At 42.3% G+C, this 21,356-nt stretch overlaps 1 protein-coding gene across 2 annotated transcripts in view; it reads right to left on the bottom strand.

Annotated features, from left to right (window-relative positions):
• Window positions 1–21,356, bottom strand: part of ADAM10 (ADAM metallopeptidase domain 10) — a 48,701-nt gene that overhangs the window by 2,687 nt on the left and 24,658 nt on the right. For both annotated transcript variants that reach the window (XM_035132174.2, XM_035132175.2), the window contains exons 5-15: window positions 19,736–19,839; window positions 18,475–18,624; window positions 16,746–16,838; window positions 15,029–15,212; window positions 12,273–12,436; window positions 11,219–11,402; window positions 9,927–10,077; window positions 6,512–6,695; window positions 5,995–6,103; window positions 4,632–4,852; window positions 735–861 (exon numbers count right to left, since the gene is read on the bottom strand). In XM_035132174.2, the coding sequence (XP_034988065.2) occupies window positions 735–861; window positions 4,632–4,852; window positions 5,995–6,103; window positions 6,512–6,695; window positions 9,927–10,077; window positions 11,219–11,402; window positions 12,273–12,436; window positions 15,029–15,212; window positions 16,746–16,838; window positions 18,475–18,624; window positions 19,736–19,839 (1,671 nt within the window). The remainder of the gene's footprint in view (window positions 1–734; window positions 862–4,631; window positions 4,853–5,994; window positions 6,104–6,511; window positions 6,696–9,926; window positions 10,078–11,218; window positions 11,403–12,272; window positions 12,437–15,028; window positions 15,213–16,745; window positions 16,839–18,474; window positions 18,625–19,735; window positions 19,840–21,356) is intronic.

Raw genomic sequence — 21,356 nt, 5'->3', positions numbered from 1 at the left:
ACAAAAAGTCTGATCTCTAGGTTGAGGCCAGTCAGGCCCCTGCAACACAGAGGACAAGAGGCCTCCTCTGGATGTTCTCAGTGTCTAGGCTGAAATACAACAGCTCAGGCGGTTCTTAAAGCATCCTGAGTTTTGTTCAGAGTTTTGTATATCAACACAAGAACCTTGAACCTGGCCTTGTAGCACATGGGCAACCAGTACAGAAGTTTTAGCAGAGGTCTCACATGCTGCCAGCTTTCTGCCCTCATCAGTAGTCTAGCTGCTGCATTCTGTCCTAGCTTGTCCTGTGTGAACAAGGCCCACATAGAGCCCATTGCTGTAATCCATTCTCAATGTTACCAACACATGGACTACCAGATACAGCTGTTGCACCAGACTAAACAGGTAACAGCCACCTAGGTCATTTGGGCCTCCAACAACAAACATAAGCTACATACCTACTCCTTTAGAGGCAGTACAAGCCCATCAGTGTGAAGGAGTTGAGGATGCCACCCATTTTACTAAGTCCACAAAGATTTGACATTATACTAAGTCCACAAAGATTTGTCCCTATTGGACACTCAGAGGCTTAAGAGTTCTCATAGGTTTTCTTCTTCTATATACAAGAGTATTTTGCAGCAAACACAGCACTGCCCTTTCATAGTGCAACTACTGGAAGGTGCCAGCTACATTTTCCATTATACAGAAGAGGTTCAAAAAAGAATGTACAGAAGTCACAACATGAAGGTGCTTACCTGGGAGAGGTTTAGGTGGTGGCAGCTTTGGGTTGCTGCTTGGGGTATGAACACTGCATATCTTAATGAAACCGGCCATAAACATGATCAGCGCAATCCCCATAAGCAGTACAGCCCACCAGTATATCTGAAATTTTGTGACAGAACACAAAATACCATTTTTAAGATAGATGTGCATGTACAACCCTACTACATCTTAAAATCAGTGCAAAGCCATAGCTTTATTCCTCAAATGCCAGCAGAGGTCTCTATGAAAGAGGTTCTAAGACCCATGAGCCCCCATGGAGCTGGGGAGGCACAAAATTAGAATATTGTCGAAGAGTGCATTTATTTCAGTAATACAACTTTTTATTTTTTATTTTTCTTTTAATATTTACAAATGTTTTCTTTTGGAAATTCCATGGTAATAAAACAAATAGTTACAATAATACAAAAATAAACATCGCTATTACATTTCATTAATCACATTGCATTTATAATTGACCCGCCTAACGACAAATAGTTACAGTTACAACAAATAAAGGCTTGACATATCTTGCTTTGCATGTCATGCATCTATCTCATATATTGATTTCACCTTTTAAGTTGCATTACTGAAATAAATGCACTTTTCGACGATATTCTAATTTTCCGAGTTTCACCTGTAGCTGCTGGCTCCTCAGCTGCAGCCCACCTGCCTTACTCTATGGTCCACCAGAAGGGGGTGCTGGTGGTGGCAGCAGAGGGCATGCAGATCCCAGGAATGCAAGCAGGGTAGGTGCCTTATTTTGACTATAACAAGTAAAGCTGAACGAAGCAGCCTCCTTGAGGGCCTGTCAACCACCTACTGTTTAATTAAACCTTTTATAAAAGCATATCTGGGAGTGGTTTAGATGGTTATAAAAGCAGTCACAGCACTAAAGGAAAAATCAAATGGTTAAAGTTCTCAGGAGGGAGGCAAATGAATGCAGAAACCAGTTCAACTACCCAAACCTGGACAGGTCATCTGCTTTCTCAGGACAGGCAACTTGCCCTCCTCACACCTCCCCCACCCCAGCACTAGAAACAAGGCTGAAGTTGGACGATTCATAAATTGCAAAGCAAAAGCCATTTAACCATTAGCAATCTAATCATTGTGTTAAAGTTTCTCCACTGCATTCTCTGGCTTTAATTCAATTCGAATTTGTAGGTTAAAATCAAGAGCAGTCATCCATACATTAATGCAACCATTTTCTTAAAAAGTAAACTGACTTGAGTGAGGAAAAGTAAATTTTCCCAGAACTGATATAGAGAATAAAAGGTTAAGCTCCATCTTGGAAACTCCGCAAACTCCATAGGAAAAACTAGACAATACCGCACTAATAGAATTACTAAAGGAGGAGATTGGAACAGGACAATGGCAGCTGCATTTTCCTGGGGGGAGGAGCAATTGAGAGAGAAAAAGAGCACAGGACAAGAGCAGGAAAAACAAATAAGAGACCAGTGACATCTCACTTTTTATATATTATAGAAGTGAATCTCCTGTGGGCAGACATGGTGGGAATTGGGGTGGGGAAACAGGTCCTGTTCTTTGTCCTGTAATCTGTGTCATAAAGGGCAATCATCATATGCAAATCTTCCTGGGAGCAGAGGGCTGGGCACAGGTGCTATTCTGACCTGGCATTTGGGAACTATGGCATGTTAATCATTTTGGCTAAGATACATCAGTGATGAAAGGAGGCAGAGTCCTTCTTTCCATGCCCAGGTACACAGTACATATTTGTATGGCAAAATATTTAAACCTTAGCCACAAGTTGCATGTTAGAGCTAACAATGTCCCCTGTATCTGAAAATGCTAAAGATAAAACTGGAACAGGACAACACTTTATTGAAATTTTTAAAAAGTGACCAAACAAAAAATTTGTTAAGAAAAGATGGATACTGCACCAGCAGTTGGATTGTCCAGATTCAGAGTAAGGTGGCAAAAGGAAGCTGAAATGGCTGCACTTTTGGCAGTGTATAAAGAACCATTTACAACTGAGACAGCTATAGATTCTGAAATCAGAGGGCACCAAAGTATTCTACCAACCACCATTTACTGCACACAAAACTGAGAGCTGCTAAGGAAGAGCTGACTGCACGACCTGCCTCCCATGAGTTCTCATTAGAAGTAGTACAGATATGTAAGCTGACTGGTCACCAGACAAAACAGAACGTGTCTGACAATCACAATTCAGCAGAAATAAAGGAATGCAGTGGCATCCAGGCCTGAACAAGCCACCAACCATGGTAAGACAATGGCAGAGCTTCTCTAATGTAATGAGGTGAGAATCAGCCCCTCAAAAGACCAAATTTAAAGGACACAGGCATGGGCTTAGCCAGGGGTGTGTGTGTGTGCAGCCGCCCCACATATCAATAAAAATACTTAACTGAGGTTCTGACTCCGCCAACCAAAGCCTGCCCCCCTTAACAAAAATCCTGGCTACACCCATAGACACGGGCAATGGTCACTATTTGGAAAATGTGCCAAGTCAAAAACACATTACTGCAATAATCCTAGTTACTGTGTGTGTGTTACATATATGAAAATTTCTTATCTGGCAATTCCCATTCTTTTCCATTTCTAAACTACCCTGAAATTGTTTCATTATAGCAATGGGGTGAGCTCCCATTGCTTGGTCCCAGCTCCTGCCAACCTAGCAGTTCGAAAGTACGTCAAAGTGCAAGTAGATAAATAGCAGGAAGGCTCTGGTTCGCCAGAAGCGGCTTTGTCACATGACCTGGAAGCTGTTATGCAGTTTCCCTCATGACAACTCCCACTGTACTAAGACTAATCATGCCTTGCCTAAGGTCACCTAGTAAGCTTCATGGCCAAGCAAGATCTAAGCCAGCTCTTCCTGGACAAGTCCAATGTTCTAGCCACATAGCACACTGTCTTCTAAAGCCTGGAAAGTACACAACAGCCCTTTTCACCTCTTGTCATACCCAAAGCTGGCAACAAGCTTAATCTCTATATAATTGTGTCATTATTATACTATACTATACTATACTATACTATACTATACTATACTATACTATACTATACTATATACTAGCAGTTCGAAAGCACGTCAAAATGCAAGTAGATAAATAGGAACCGCTACAGCGGGAAGGTAAACGGCGTTTCCATGTGCTGCTCTGGTTTGCCAGAAGCAGCTTTGTCATGCTGGCCACATGACCTGGAAGCTATATGCCGGCTCCCTCGGCCAATAATGCGAGATGAGCGCGCAACCCCAGAGTCGGTCACGACTGGACCTAATGGTCAGGGGTCCCTTTACCTTTACCTTTACCTTTACCTTTATCTATACTATACTATACTATACTATACTATACTATACTATACTATACTATACTATACTATATGCAGGGAACCTTTGGTCCTCCAGATGTAGCTGAACTATATGTCCCATCAGCCCCAGCAACCATGGCCAATGTTACACATATGCAAATTCTGAAAACTGGAAAATACAAGTGCTCACTAATAGAGCTTCTAGCAATTCTTAATGGCTTTTCGTCATTCTCCCACCCTACTTTATTCAACAGAACCACTCTGCTTCATCAGAAAAAGCATACAACAGTCTTAAAGCAGAATCTGTATGATTGCAGGAGAATTTTACCATTATCCATAGGGGGGGGCTGGCTCCTAGTGGTGCAGCAATAAAACTGCTAGCATGCTACCCTTTGGGTAAATATTTACATATTAGCAAAGCAGATGCTACAATGGCTCTGAAGAAAATGAACTACTGCTCTTGTAAAAGCACCACTCATCAAGGTAGCATTGTAGAATTGTGGCAATCAAAGGGGGTGTATTGGAGGTGGGAATTAATTAAAATTCAAAACAACTGACAATGGCAATCTTTACAACATAATATTAGATATTTCTTATTTTTAAAAACTTACAACAATCCATTCTGCAATGTTTTCATACAGCTCTGGATTAAAAATGGCCTTCTTTAACCTGGCTAAGGGGCCGTCAGCATCTACCAATCGACACCTCATGAACACATCACAGTAACCTTTAAAATCATTGCAGGGTGACCCAGGCTGCAGGGTAATAGTTTTGTGATCGAAGAAGTTCTTCCATTTGGCAGATCCTGTACTTGCACAGGAGTCTGGAAGCACTGAAAAAAGCAAAAAACATTTTAAGAACAGATGTTATTTTTAGGAAGAGCAATACAACAAAATGCATCACATGAAACAGCCCGCCTACAATTACAAGTGTATTGAAAGAACATAAGAGGTACAGGACAGCAATCATTACTTAAATCAGGGGTAGGAAATTGATCCATGGGCCATTTTGACAGGTGGGAGGGGCCACACAACTGCCAATCACTTCTTGTGTCATGATTCTTCCTTTGCCGCCCCACTTCAAATTCAAGCCAGGATTGCAAAGCAAGAAATCTGTGGGTGAATGGAAATGCTCCAAGAGTGGGTTGCCATTTACAAAGAGCAGGCAGAGGCTTATTTGTTATCTCAGTGCTAAACACCACAGCATTAAAGACCAGATATAAGCTTATCTCAGTACAAGTACTGATGCACTTAGCACTAAGATCTGAGATCCCTTGTTATCACTTACTGTCAAGATCAGAGACAACAGATCTCTACACCTGACATCACAGGTCACTGGGTAACTGATAGATGGATACAGTTTGCCCAAAAGACCTCATGGGTCAAATTCAGAGGTCTGGAGGTTCCTCCTGCCCTCAGCTTAAATAAATAGTCTTCATGAGATTGAAGTGTTGCAACCAGGACTGAGCCAAGGCATTTTGGTGGTTGAAAGAGAAAATGGAGAAACACCATTTGGACTAGTAGAATAGCACACATTTCAATTCCTGCTGCAAAGGAGCACAGATATTTTTTAAATACAGCTTGTGCACAGAATAAGCCAAGCTTGAACCCTGACAGGATGGACGTGGGGTCGGTGAGGGGCTTCCATGTCAGAGATGTTGGTCAATTGCCTGTTCAGGTGCACAGTCTGGGGATGCTTCTGGATCCCACTCTGTCACTGGAGTCCCAGGGAGCCTCAGTGGCTAGAAGTGCTTTTACCAGGACCTCCCAATGGATTGTGTCCTCACACTTAGCTGTCCTTAATGGCACACAAGACCTACCTCTTGAGGCAATCATCTTTCTTCATGGTAAGGTTCTCTAAATAACTGAAGAGTTCTGCGAAGTTTTCCTCAGCTTCAGTTTTATTGAATAAAAGTATCTGAAATTCTAGTATCAAAATCCAAGCTATTTATGTTTTAATGTGAAGAGAACTTACTTTTCTCCATGCAACATACATGGCATAATTCTTTATCATCCTTTGCATCAGTACTGGCACATGTACACTCTTCTAAGCCATACTTCTCACAGATAGAGCCAGCACATTGCTAGAGAAGAAAAGCTACAATTATTCTCCATACATGCTTTACATTCCAAAAAACGTAAGGTTCATCATTTGTACAGGAAAAACCACCACCACCACTATATATTGTGAATTTTTTCGGTACAGAGAGTAATACCTTTCCCACTCTGGAAATAATCAAACTGGATGCATCGGCTGGTGGCACATGCCCATTTCTGATATTAACTGGGCAGAATACAAGGCCTGACAATGCAAAGCTTCAGAATGCCATTTCCTAAACAGTAAGAAAATTCACAGGTTCTCCACTTGCTACCCGATAAAGGAAATGCTTTATTCCAGCAGGGGGAAATATACTGTACAATCATCCTGGGCCAGCAGCATGTAAGCTGATATTGATTCCTTAGCTTTTCTGTAACATCTCTAGAAGACTTACTCCATTTATGCAAACTTGTGTATTTCTGTTGCAGTCCGTCAAGTTAGGCTTCGGTGCAGATGTTGGACAGAAAGACGTGTTGCCATTGCACCTCCCTTCTTCCGCACACTCAGAATCATTTCGGCACTTTGCTCCAAATACCCTGAATGTACAAGACGGTGTGCAACAGGGACCTTGACTGGGGCTGTAAAAGGGGGGGAAATACTCAGTTGTCACTTCTTAACAGGTACCTCCTGTCACCTTATTCATCCCACACATACCCTTTCATTATTTAGCTGGAATGATTAACTTTAGCCCTTGTCCTGCAGCCCATCATCAAAATAGATCAAAACTTTAACCAACAAGCTTGCTCTTAAAAAAGTCGCTCCTATCACTCTTTAATCCCTACGACTGTGGGAATAACAGGGTTGTTTAAAGTCTCATTGATAGTTTTTAGCTAAATTCAAAAGCTTAAATCAGTGTTAAAAAGAACAAGGCACTGAAATAAACATGTGGGTCCCCCTTCCACCTGTAACACACTCAGCCCTACTTATGGCACTTCCGTCAGTTTCAAATAATTTATTAGCTGCCTTTCAAGTGTTCAAGGCAATAAAAAAAAACATATTCAACAAAAGCAAAACAGAAGTAACAACATCAATAGGAGCAAACAGCCTAGTCAGCTGAATCAAAAGCCAAACAGAAGGGATGTGTTTTATACCATCAGCAGAAGGAAAATAGAAAGTTGGAATTTGGAACGCAAAAGCCAGAAAAGATGCCTAAAGCTAGCATGATCGACAATACAAAAAGACATGGACTTTGTCACCACAAGTGTTCTTTTAAAAAACTCATATACAGTGGTACCTCGGGTTAAGAACTTAATTCGTTCTGGAGGTCCGTTCTTAACCTGAAACTGTTCTTAACCTGAGGTACCACTTTAGCTAATGAGGTCTCCCACTGCGGCTGCACGATTTCTGTTCTCATCCTGAACCAAAGTTCTTAACCTGAGGTACTATAAAGCCTCAAATAGTGACCCTATTCACATGTATCAGGGCAATCAAAATTATTCAACCCCCAATGCAAATCGGGTTTATTATAAAAATTTACAGACTTTCAGCTGTTTGCAATGAGCAAATCAAACAAAAGCAGTTGAAATAGCTCAACACAACCCCTTCAGGGCAAGCATCTTTAGTACCGTACTTAGTGGAGCAGCCTTTTGCTGCTATGACCTTCTGCAAAAGAGATGCATAGCCAAACAGCAGTTTCCAGCAGCATTCCTGAGGAATCTTAGCCCATTCCTCAGGAGCAATGGCCTCCAGTTCAGTAATATTCTTGGATTTGTGTGCTGCAACCGCCTTCTTAAAATCACCACCAGAGATTTTCTATGGGGTTCAAGTCAGGTAACTGTGATGGCCACTGTAGAACTTTCCAGGTTCAAGCCTTGGTGGAATTCGAGGTATGCTTGGGATCATTCTCCAGTGACGTCCATGCGTCAGCTTCCTCACAGGTAGCATGTTTCCTTCTAGGATTTCCTGATACTTCAGTGAATCCATCCTGCCTTCCACACGCTGCAAGTTTCCAGTGCCAGAGGATGCAAAGCAGCCCCAGAGCATCACCGAGCCACCACCATGCTTCACTGCAGGCAGAGTGTTCTTCTCAGCGTATACTTCATTCTTCCTCCTCCAGATATAGCGCTGATCAATGGGGCCAAAAAGTTCCAATTTTGTTTCATTGCTCTACAGAACAGAATCCCAAAACTTCTGTGGCTTATTTATATGATTTCAAGCATACTGGATCCAACTTTTGTTGTGCTTTTGATTTCGTAGTGGTGTACGTCTTCGGAATTCTGGGATGGAAACCTTCTGCATTTAGTATGTGCCTTACTGTGCTCACTGAAACCTCAGTGCCTGCTGCCACCAAGTCTTGCTGCAGCTCTTTTGCAGTCGCTCAAGGATTTTTCCCAGCCTGCCTTCTCAGAAATCTGGTTGGTGCCAGATTTCTTTTTCTGCCCTGTCCAGGTAATGTAACCATTGTTCCTTTAACTTTGAACTTGCAAACTATGTTCCCAATGGTGCCTCTAGGAACATTCAGTGCCTTCACTTTCTTTTTGTATCCTGCTCCTTGTTTGTAAGGGCCAATGACCTCTTCACTTACCTTCTTGGACCATTCTCTTGACTTAGTCATATTTCTAACATGTAGTCAAATTTGATGTTCAGCAAACCCCCTAGGCCCAGGAGTTTTCAACCTTTTGGTGTCCACGGATCCCTTGACCAACTACATTCTTTCTGTGGCACCCCTGTGGGGCTCAGGAGCCCAATTATGTCACCCCTTGCCTGCAGAGCCAGCAGCCCCTCACCCCTTTTCGAACACCCTCCCTTGTAGAGTGTTCCCTGAGTCTCCTCTCCTCTTCTTGGGAATCCTCCAGGCGGCAGCCACCACCACCCCTGGTCTCTGAGGCCCCTCCACCCCAAAGAGAGGTGCCTCCATACCCCACCCACAAGGACCTGGAAAGATGCCCCCAGTCTTAGCGGCCCAGACTGGCCAAAGATGAACATGAGGCCAGCACCTTACTCACCTTGGGAGGCAGTAATGGGTGCCACTGAGCCTGCACAGCAGAAAGGCTCCCCATCAGTGCTGGGCACTCAGCTCCCAGGCAAGCACAAGAAAGGCCAGAGCTGTGCCTGCCTGCGTGCCCAGCCTCCCACTTGTCTGTCTATTCCCAACAGCAAGGGCTTGTGGAGTGGCTTGCTGGGCTCCCTCACCCATTTGTTTGCTTTACTCCAAGGTCACCTCAGCTTCTGGCAACCAGCACCCACTGGCCAGCCCCAGAGGCACCATTTGCATGGGGAGCTTGTAGCCAGGGCTGCTGCAACAAACAGCTGCAGAAGCCTTTGAGAAGCAGAAATGCGAGAGGGCATCAGAGGAGGGAGGGAAGGAAAAAGGGACTGAGGCCAGTGTTGCCCATGGCACCCCGACCACCATTCAAGGCACCCCAGGATGCCATTGCACATTGGTTGAAAACCACTGCCCTGACCAATTTACTTATTTCATGTGTTCCAACTCAAGCACACCTGGTGCAACTAATGAAGCTCTTGATTAGTTGCATCAAGTGTGCTTGAGACAACACCTGGTGTATTTGTGCTGTTGTGAGGGATTCTATTCAGGGAGTTGAATAATAGTGAGACTGGAGAAGCCAATATGCCAGCTGAATTTACGGAAGCATCCACTGTGTTGAGCTATTTCAATTGCTTTTGTTTGATCTGATCACTGCAAACAGCTGAAAGTCTGAAAATTTTGATAATAAACCCAGTTTGAAATGGGGGTTGAATAATTTCAATTGCCACTGTAAATTGAGGATTACAGATACTTATTGGCAAAATGTTCAGGGGCAGCAACAGTCAAGCAGTCGGATAGTGAAAACCAAGCTGGACTTCAATACCTGCACTGCTCGCCTGGTTTTAGTTTGCACTTCTTGTCTTCTGGTTGGTTTGCATCATAGCAACAGTCATCTTTACACTGGTCACTGTAGCCACAATCACACTGCTCTCCTTGCTCCACCAATCCATTCCCACAGATAGGTTGACCAGACTCTGAAAAGCAGGAAGATCTTCAGAACACTTTGTCCCTTAAGCATATATTGGGAGTTATTTGGAGAAACACTGGAGGACACAGTGATTAACTGAACCAAAACAAAAGGGAAATTCCTTTTAAATAACCAGAGCAGGTATGGGGAAGAATTTCCAGCACGCTTCTAATGAGTGCGTTGCAGGAGGCAAGTATCGGTATCAGCTTGCTCTGACTTTCACAGAGAGCGGGGCGGGTGGGGGAGGGGGAAGAATACCAAGTTGCATTTTTTGTTGCTTAAAATGTTCTATTTACTCAAAACATGTGGATATTGCTCTCCATCCAGTAGATTCCAAGATAGCGAACAAATATAATGATTTTATTGATAAAAGTATTTTTATGCTGCAGTATCAGAGCTATATATGACTATGTAAAATAAAAAAAACTGTATGAAAAAATCATTAAAATGACTAGTCAGTTAAAAAAAATATCCTTTGAACAGCCACATAGGCCTGAGGCATGAAAAAATATTTAAGTGATGCCTGCAAGTCGAAAGGGGTGCTTGCTGAATCTCTGCTGGAACTTTAAATTGTAACTTTAGCAATAATATTTGACAACAGCTAAACCATAGGCTAAGGCACCACATGCATTTATATGCCTGGGAATACAGAAACGTAACCAGGAGCAAAAAGGTTGCCACTTAATGGTGTGGTGCATTTCTTTGTGAGAAGATGCTTTGCAATCAGGACACCACCAACACAAAAACCCTCTCCTTTGTTGTGACACAGTGCACATCTGTCAAGAAGGGCCCTTGAAGAAGAGCTTCAAGCAGATCTCAAAACATGGGTAGGCTGGGACAGGCATTTGTATCTTTAAAGGTGAAGGCCAGCACCTTGAACAGGGCTCAGAAAAATTGCATCTGTGTGAGCTAGGGGGTGGGACACACTTTTGAACAAGCAGAGCTGTGGTTTATAAGTGACAAGCAAGGTTCTTGCTTGGTTTTGCTTGGCTTTCTTTTTTATTGGAGGGACAACTGGCCGGTGAAAATTTCAAAAATGACAAATTGGAAAGTCTTGAGACTGTCTAGATTTCATACTGATACCCTATTCCCATATCACCCTCTCCCCCCCCCCCAACATGGATGAATTATTGAGAAGAGATACCTACCAACAAAACAATTATTTCTCTTTTTTTCAAGAACTTGACTGATATTCCGAACGCTACAGATAGAGAATTTGTTGTTGTTAAGTTTGTCCCCAGATGTTGCTCTTGCATACATGATGTAATTGCCATTTTCTTTCTGTCCCAAGTTTTTAGACTCTCCTGGAGTGCATTCTGTTCCAGAATCATGCTGCAAGAGAGATAATTATTGGTTTAATTTTCTGTTGTCTTAAAGGCAGCTTTACAGTAAGTGTTAGTGGAGGAGTGAATGTGCTCAGGATTAGAGGCAGGCAGGAGTAAATGATACTTGCAGCCAGTTTTCCTGGAATTAACTTGAAAACTTTTCATAGAACATTCACCAACCAGCACCAGCACCGATAAGCAATATTATATTGTTTGTTACATTCAATAGATTGTTTCTATAATGTTTATGCATTAATAACCAATATGTTATCCCCTTATCTGCACAATCTGAACAGTCTGAGCACTAACTGAAGTAAAATTTAGACTTAAAACTGCAACAAACCACTCTAGCAATAGATAAAACCAATGGTTTCAGGTTACAATCAAGGAGATTCTGATTAAACATTTGGGAAAACTTTCTGGCAGTAAGAGCTATTTGACCAGGCATCCCCAAACTGCGGCCCTCCAGATGTTTTGGCCTACAACTTCCATGATCCCTAGCTAACAGGACCAGTGGTCAGGGAAGATGGGAATTGTAGTCCAAAACATCTGGAGAGCCAAAGTTTCGGGATGCCTGTATTTGACTGTGCAACATTCTCCCTTGGGAGGTTGTGGACTCTCCTTCCTTGGAGGTTTTTAAGCAGAGGTTGCACAAGGTCATAAGTGCACTGTGAAAGTATGACAATTCCTGATTGCCCAAGTTCACGAGTCAAGGCTTGGATGCAACAAACTGTTAACTTGGGAGAAGCACAACAACTCACATCAGTTCTATTTGCACAAAATGGGAGGGGAGAATTTCAGCACAATTCTTGAGTACTCCTGAATCTGCTGTAGAAGCAGGGCCAGTTAGGAATGCAGCTGTAACACTCATACTTACTGGAGAACCAAAGTTATGTCCAACTTCATGTGCAAAGGTGATATGAGAGACCTTAGGAGGGACGTGGGAACCATAATTCTGTACTGTGATGATGCCAGTATTTAAAGATTTCTTTTTGCCGTCAGAATAAAGCTTGCTCTTTTCACATATACCACCAGAGCTCCCTGCAGTTAAAATTAAGCAAAAACATTTTAAAAGGGGATTATTCTAGATTCACTAGAAATCTATGAATAAATATTCCAGCTAAGAAAATGCCACAATAGAGCTTTTCTCGTCATTACTTTTGTTATCAGAACATCTCACCCTATATTCTGGCACAATTAGCAAGGAGCAACTGTAACAAAGCTCTTCGTACAGACAAATAGTGAATAACAACAGGCAGATTTATTGACCATGTTTAATCCCCTGCAAAGCATTCCCTTCCATCGGAAGTTCAAATTTCTGGCATATTCCACATTTTACTTAAGTGGACATTTCATTGTTTGGGGTTAAGTGAGGAACTGTTTTAGTTTATGTAACATTACTACCCCATCATTTCGAATAATCTCCAACACAGAACTTCTGCCACAGAACAACAAACTGACACAGTGAGTTTTTCCTACGAATTGGCTGAAACCTTAGAGAGCAGTTGCTGGTCAGTGCTGGCAAGGCCAAGCTAGATGGGCCAATGGTCTCATTCAGTGCAAGGCAGCTTTCCATGATCCTATGACCACTTTCCACAATCATATCATTCCATTCAGGCTCCATTTGAAGTTTTGATTCTTTGCTCCAACATGTATCACTGACCTTCCATTCTGTTGCCAAGTTTGGAAAGGGTCTCACAGCTGGGATAGTTCAATCACCAGAACATGTGAATCTTAAGCTCAGGGTTGTGGGTTCGAGCTCCACATTCCTGCATTGCAGGAGGTTGGACTAGCTGACCCTTGTGGTCCCTTCCAACTCTACAATTCTATGATCTTGGGATTTTAGCAGGACACGTAATGGGGGGGGGGGAGACCTGCAAACTATGCCTCTGTAAAATATCTATTTTTGGACTGAAGAAAAAAAAGTCCTTATACTGGAGAGGAGAACCTGCAGCCCTTATGTGACCCTTAGCCTAATTTCATATGGCTTTCAGAGAGAGATGGAGTGGGGCAGAGGCAAAGCTTTACAATCCTGCACTGCCACAAATTCTTCCCGCCCTCAGCTGCAACCCCCAATGGCCAACAGTCTATTCTATATGGAGGTTAACATGCACTTGCAGGGGGTAGACTATAAATTCTTGAGGTCCTCAAATACGTGCTTCTTAAACTGTGATTCTTCCAAGTGCTACAGTTCAAGTGCTTAAATAGCACACTTTGCTGTTGCAAAGTACTTAGCCTAAGAATATCTGCTTATCTCAGCAAGCAGTATGACTCATTCTTAAGAGTATATTTACAGACCAACTGTTCTTCGGGAAGTTTGGGTTGAACCACAAAGACAAAAATATCCGTTAGACAAGTCACACCCACTTCTGAGTTACCACAGTTATCCAAAATTGTCTTCCTGAAGATGAAACTACTGATCAACAGGAATTTTAATATGATGGTGGGATAGGTTGTGACCTGAAAAATAACATAAATTGTGCTATGCAGAGGTTAACAGTAGTCTCTTGAGGGTTTTGTTTTGTTTGTTTGTTTTTGAGGAAGGGGCTATGTTACGTCTGCAGAAAAATAATGCAAGAGTTGCCAAAATAACCAGCCATCTGTGGGCTTTAAAAATAATATTTGCAGAAGGATAAGGTTGATAATTTTCCTTCCCTCTGCTATACATTAGATATTAAATGTATATGTTGTTTTTCAGTCAATATTGACTCCCAAAGCAGCTTAAAAATGAAGTTATTTTTGCCATGCCCTGCAATGAGGGCAGTTTTAGACACTTAATTGAAAAGCAAGGCTCTTCCCTTTATACTACAGTGGTACCTCCATTTAAGAACTTAATTCGATCCAGAGGTCTGTTCTTAACCCAAAACCGTTCTTAACGCTTTCATTAATGGGGCCTCCCGCTGCTGCTGCTGCTGCTGCTGCTGCTGCTGCTGCTGCCGCCGCACAACTTCCACTCCCATCCTGGGGCAAAGTTCGTTACCCGAAACACCTACTTCCGGGTTAGCGGAGCTCGTTACCCGAAGCGTTTGTAAGGAGGACAGTATGTAACCAGAGGTTCCACTGTACACAGTTTAAATGGGCACCGATGATACTGAATGGCAGTTGTTCTGGTATTGCCTAGCATAGAATTCCCCAACATAGTGTCCTCCTGGTATTTTGGACTACAACTTTTATCAGCTGCAGCCATCACTGCCATATGATGCTGAGGCTGATAGGAGTATTTATTTCAACACTTCAACTGTGGGATGGAAGTTAATCTCCTGTGCCTCATATACTTTTGTGGGAGTAAGGAGCATACAACTACATAGTACAAGTGAAAAGAAGTATCACCTCAGTCAGGCAAGCCTGCCAGACACTTCAATGGTAGCAAGTACCATTTTCAGTACCACTAGGAGTTTAACCATTTCAACTAGGCAACACAATCATTTAAGAATGATGGACATGATGGAACTCTTGTGTATAGAGCCAGACTATTGCCACAACACTGTCAGGGAGCAGCTCTCCAGGATACAGGTAAAATTCTTTCCCCACCTTGCTAATAGATATCCTTTTAACTGGAGATGCCAGACTGGTCTTGATCTTAAGATCTTTAACTCTACATGCCACTCAAGCAACACAAACTATTTTTTTTACCTGAAGGTGCTCCAACCCAAGCCAAGCCAAGGACACCATCATCAAAATCACGATCAGTGAACACATAGGCTAAACAATAGTCATCATGATTCTGCTCAGAATTGAGTTCCAAAAATTTCTCCACACCAATATTTGGAAACCTAAAGGGATTGGTAGGGTCTTTTTCATCTTGAGTAGTGTTGATCTAAAAGAAAAGGTTATGTGATGTCAAATAACTCTTGCTAGCCAAGTAGCAGCTTTTCAAAGATATAACCTATGCTCACTGTAAGAATCCACACTGCAAAAGACTGATTCACAGATATAATAATATACATTACACAATCTCACCAGCTTAACATCCAGTGACTCAGATGAATTATATGAACAGTGCCCACTGATAGGCATTCAGAGGAAGGAAAACTCTGTGGTGCTTCATCTGCAAAAGCAGTTCAACACATGCAATTTGTGGCTTAATGTTGCAGTCATTAAGAGGCATGGTATGAAGTGACACAGGACCAGTGAAATATTATTTGCCAAGAGCCAAAGAACTGCTTTAATCACCACCCAAGGACAACAAGTAAATGGTAACAATGTAACAAGTTCAACAGATGTACTCCAATTCCTAGGGGTTAGCAAATTTAAACAAAGAGGAAGCAAATGCACAGGAGAAATCCCTTGAATTTTAAGGGAAAATGTAATTGGAATCAAAGAACATTTGCAGTTATAGGAAAGCTTCAGGGCCTCAATACCATCACCCAATAGTACAGATGGAGTGGCATAAGATTTATATTGGACAGAATATGGAGATAAAATATCACACCCAGAATCTGAGTGTCAGAGGGATGGAGGTAAACCAACACTTTAAGAAAGGGTGGAAATAAATAACATTTGCCTTTTATTGCTCTCAAACCCATAAGGTTTGTTTTTCATGTCATCAAGTCTGAGTGCTATAATATTAATATTCCATTATATAATCTCTCTGAGACAAAGTGACTAGGTCTAAGCCAGGCATCCCCAAACTTTGGCCCTCCAGATGTTTTTGACTACAATTCCCATCATCCCTGACCACTGGTCCTGTTAGCAAGGGATCATGGGAGTTGTAGGCCAAAACATCTGGAGGGCCGCAGTTTGGGGGTGCCTGGTCTAAGCCCACCAGCGGGTTCCAGAGCTGAGCAGGTATTCAGACCCAAATGCAAAGTCCAAAACTTCTCCACTATACCAGGCAGGGCTTCTTAGTACAGAATCTAATTTCACCAACTGATTTTCCTTGAGATTTTCAGAAACCCAGTCACCCATTTATTAGTGGAATTTGGAGGAGAATCTCGGTACCACACACAAGAGGGAAGAACTTCATGCTGCTCTGAGGCCATGGAAGACTGAATGTGCTTGGGGGAGGATGGCAAGCTGCGGGAGGAGGAATGAACTGGGTAATCTGGAAGAGGTATGGCTGGCTGGCACCCTGACCAAGAACATTTGTAAATGCAACATTTTGTTGCTGGTTTCATTTGTAGCGAAAATTTAAAAGTTGCCTCCGCATCTTTTATTCCACTAGTGTAAATAGGGTAAGAACAGTATGTTTACCAGCACTGGACTACGTAATGGAATTTATGCAGCTGAAAACACTTTATTTATTTGATTTTAAAGATAAACTGAAAACACTTTATTTAGCAAGAATGGCTAAGTTAGCTAGAGCTTGCAAGAAACAGAAATTCTAAAAATTAAATTACCGAGTACTTACTCTTATTCGTTTCACCATAAAACTGATATTTCGGATTCCTGAGAAATCTGTTGACTGGTAAATTGTGTCAATTGCTTTAACATGGCTGGATATCTAAAACAGAAGAAGGTTAAAGTTCTGTTCATGTAGTTCTCTGAGACACAAAGTGTCAAGGGAGCTTCCTTAAACCATTGATTCATTTAGTTCATTTACTTGTTTATTTAAAGAAGTATTTACTGTATTTTTCACTCCATAAGACGCACCTGACCAAAAGAGGCATCTAATTTTTAGAGGAGGAGAGGGGGAAAGCCCTGTTTTTTGGGGGGATCAGCTCAAAGTTGTGCAGCTTCTTTTGCAAATGGGAAAAGCCCTGTTTTGGGGGGATCACCTCACAGTTGTGCAGCTTTTTGCAAAGGGGGAAAGCTCCAAATTTTTTGAGCATCAGCTCAAAGTTATCCAGCTTCTTTTGGAAATGGGAAAAGCCCCATTTTTGAGGATCAGCTCAAAGTTGCTGAGCTTACCTTGCAAAGGGGAAAAAATCCTGCTTTTATGGGGTTCAACTCACAGTTCTGCATATTCTTAAGGAGAGGAAAGGGAGCCATTTCTACAGTTTCCAGACAGATAATCTAATCAGCCAGTCACATGTCGCTGCAGCCTCCCTCTGCAGAACATTCAACAATGGAGGCCTGGGCAAGGGGGCGGGGTCTGGAAGGGAGCTAGCGTCCCTTATCTCCTACCCCGATCTCTTGCAATCAGCTGCTGAGTGGGTTCCTTTCAACTCCCTCTTCCCCTCTTGTTAGCCTTTAGCTCTTTCTTTAAAAATAAAATAAAATCTGCTTTTCGCCCTTAGCAATCCGGCTCCAGGGACCATGTATTTGCTCCGTAAGACGCACAGACATTTCCTCTTACTTTTTAGGAGGAAAAAAGTACGTCTTATGGACCGAAACATAGGGTATGTACCACCCTCATAAATACATCAGGGCCATGTACAGCAATATAAAAGCAGTTTTAAAAACATTAAAAGCAGTATAAAATAACAGGCTGTTGCAATAGGGTTCTAATCCTACCTGGAGATGAACCTGGAACCTTTTGTATAATAATAAGCATGGGACACGGGTGGCGCTGTGGGTTAAACCACAGAGCCTAGGGCTTGCCGATCAGAAGGTCGGCGGTTCAAATCTCTGCGACGGCGTGAGCTCCCGTTGCTCGGTCCCAGCTCCTGCCAACCTAGCAGTTCGAAAGCACGTCAAAGTGCAAGTAGATAAATAGGTACCGCTACAGCGGGGAGGTAAACGGCGTTTCCGTGTGCTGCTCTGGTTCGTCAGAAGCGGCTTTGTCATGCTGGCCACATGACCTGGAAGCTGTACGCCGACTCCCTCGGCCAATAACGTGAGATGAGCGCCACAACCCGAGTCGGTCACGACTGGACCTAATGGTCAGGGGTCCATTTAAGCATGTGCTCTACCACATCCCAGGGAAATTTCAGGGACCACCCCCTGCATGGGCATTTATCGTATGTTCTAGAGATACAGTACATAAATACCCATAATGCACACCCACAAGTAAATATAGATTCTGTTGCTGACAATGTGCTTTTTATATGGTGTGCAAAAAGTTGTATACACGACAATTTCCCAGAAAAGAACAATGTAGGCAGTTGTACATTAAGATAACTTTTTGCATAAAGGACATCCTCCTTTCACCTTCTTTAAAAGAAAACTATCACTTGAAGCAATAGCTAAACACTTACCTGCGCAATCACAGCTTCTCTTGTTCCATAATATCTAAAGAATAGATGGTCTGTCTGAATATAGAGTTGACAAGTGTTTTTTTCAGCTTGTGCAGCTCTTTTTCTTCTTAAAAGCTCTGGGCCATGATTGGTAGATTCTTCTGAAGTTTGCTGCAGCATATAAAGCCAAGGAGCTTAGCAATATAGATAAATAACACTTCCATACAGCCTTCCAGTTCAAAGAACACAGAGACCAACAGAACAATCTTAACCATGACTACTCGGGAGTAAATTCTATTGAATTCAGTGGGGCTTACTCCTGGGTAAGTAGGATTAGGATTACAGCCTCAGTTACACACAATGAAAAATGTTATGCACTATAACACAATAGTAACAATCTGCATTAAAAACAGGGGGGCGGGAAAGGATGAGAGAAAAGGCCTGTTAAGAACCTTCAAATCAAGCAGGGCTCCAACATGTAGAAGGCAACTGTGGGCAAGTGGTGACTAACAATTTGTATTGGCTGGTAAATTTAGATGCAGTAATATGCAAAGATGTGTTCAACACTGAAGCTTCTATCCTCCATCATACAGGAGTTGGCTGTCCTCTTTAGTTAGATAGTGGTTTGACACATCTCTGCACTGTCCACAATTACAGTTGCTTGAATCCAGCCACATTCTCCTATTACCGTATGTACTGGTACAGTGACTTGGCTCTTAAAAATGTTTGCCTCAATTAATCTGGCACATACAAAGGACTAAGAGAAAATAAAATAGCTCATGAGCCAGCTGAATGCATGAATGAAGTTTCAATGAATAAAGACACATTTCTGCAGCCTGAGGAAATTTTCAGCCAAGTTTTTAGGCCTGCTACTGACAAGTATTTAAAATGTTCTTAAAACCTGCAATTAATAAATCAACTTAGCTTAATGGTATCCATGTTCTTGACTGTAAAGCTTCAGGAAATTTAATGTAAACTGCATTATCAGGTAATATGATTCAGATCCAAGTAACAGTTTAACTAGTTTTGTGCCATCAAGGGTTCTTTGAGCTTGTATTTTTCATACAGTCCTCCTATGACATATATCAATTCCTTTTTGAAACTGAAGGGGGAGAGTGTGCAATAATGACATAGTTATCACAAGGCATGATCAAGTCTTTGGTCATGCCTACAGTAAATAGCTCTTTGGCTTCTGGCTAAAGAGTGTAAGTTCCTTTACAAAGCTATGAGCATCCTAATATGGAGTAGTGGGGGTGAGTAGTAAATGATTATATTTATATACCTGGTTCATGGGCTCTTCTACACCAGTCATTTGGTACTTTCTCATTCTTTCAAATACGGAATGATCTGCACAGCCACCTTGTGGTCCATATTTATGTGGATATCCTAGAACACAAACCAAGTGACTAGTTAGATCTTAATTATGAAACTAGTGACAGATCTGCCTAATACTTGTAAGTTACTATCAAATCTTTTTAGTGAAAACAATCTGCATGCTTCCCGCATAAGCCGTTTTGAACTTAAGATATCCATTTCCCTCCATGTTTAAAACAAACACATCCTCTTTTAAGATTACAGTGATTTCAAAGTAACTAAGAAGAAAAAAAGAGTTAACTAATGTCAATGAACAATTTAATAAGGACTATATCAGTTTTGACGATGCAGCGTTTAAGAGCTTGCATACCGGAGATGCACAGAAGAATCAGGTAGTAGGTATTTACAAAGAGGAGCCAACAAAGAGATGTTCATGCTTGGATACCACATGCTCACAACAAGGCTGCAATTATTTACAAATTGTTTTCTAATGTTAAATAGTGCCTCCAGCTACAACTTAGTTATTACTGATATGAGTAATAATTAGGCCCAAATGCCACTGCTACCAGCAGGTTGCACAAGTAATACTAACATGGCTTACTATGAGTGTGTGGATACTGTGCTCCTCCTCTGGACCTCCTGTGAGGTTAAGCCATGGTTTCGCTTTAAAATGTTATTCGTTTTTTGGCTTGTGGGTTTGTCTCACTATGGACTAAACCATGAGCTGTAAACCCTAAAGCAGACTTTGGTTACAAGCTCATGGTTCGTCTAGAGCAGGGGTCAGCAACCTTTTTCAGCCGTAGGCCGGTCCACCATCCCTCAGACCATGTGGTGGACTGGACTGTATTTTGAAAAAAATAATGAACAAATTCCTATGCCCTACAAATAACCCAGAGATGCGTTTTAAATAAAAGCACACAGTCTACTCATGTAAAAACACCAGGCAGGCCCCACAAATAACCCAAAGATGCATTTTAAATAAAAGGACACATTTTACTCATGTAAAAACACACTGATTCCCAGACTGTCTGCGGGCCAGGTTGAGAAGGCGATTGGGCTGCATCCGGCCCCCGGGCCTTAGGTTGCCTACCCCTGGTCTAGAGGAAGATAATAAAGGAATTTAAACAAACCAAAGAATATGTATCAGGCGATACAGGTGGCCTCACAAAAATCTCATCTGTCAAAGGCCAAGGTAAAGGGGGGGGGTGTTCAGCAAACAATGAAAACTGCTTGACACTAGGAGAAGTCACCCATTATGCCCTCCCTAGGCTCCTTCATGGATCACTGCCTTGCCGTGGTGAAGGGGCTTGAATAACTCAGGGAAGCTATGAGCTATGCCGTGCAGGGCCACCCAAGATGAACAGGTCATACTGGAGAGTTTTGACTAAACGTGATCCACCTGGAGAAGGAACTGGCAAGCCACTCCAGTATCCCTGCCAAGAAAACTCCATGGACAAAGACAACAGGCATATAAAAGTTATGACACTGGAAGATGCGCCCCTCAGGTCGGAAGGTGTCCAATATGCTACTGAGGAAGAGCAGAGGACAAGTACAAGTAGATTCAGAGCTGATGAAGTGGCTGGGCCAAA

This window comes from Zootoca vivipara, chromosome 14 (assembly GCF_963506605.1).
Source record: "Zootoca vivipara chromosome 14, rZooViv1.1, whole genome shotgun sequence".
NCBI classification, from domain to species: Eukaryota; Metazoa; Chordata; class Lepidosauria; order Squamata; family Lacertidae; genus Zootoca; species Zootoca vivipara.
The sequence above is the reverse complement of the archived record's forward strand: the minus strand, read 5'-3'. Positions and strand labels throughout refer to the sequence as shown.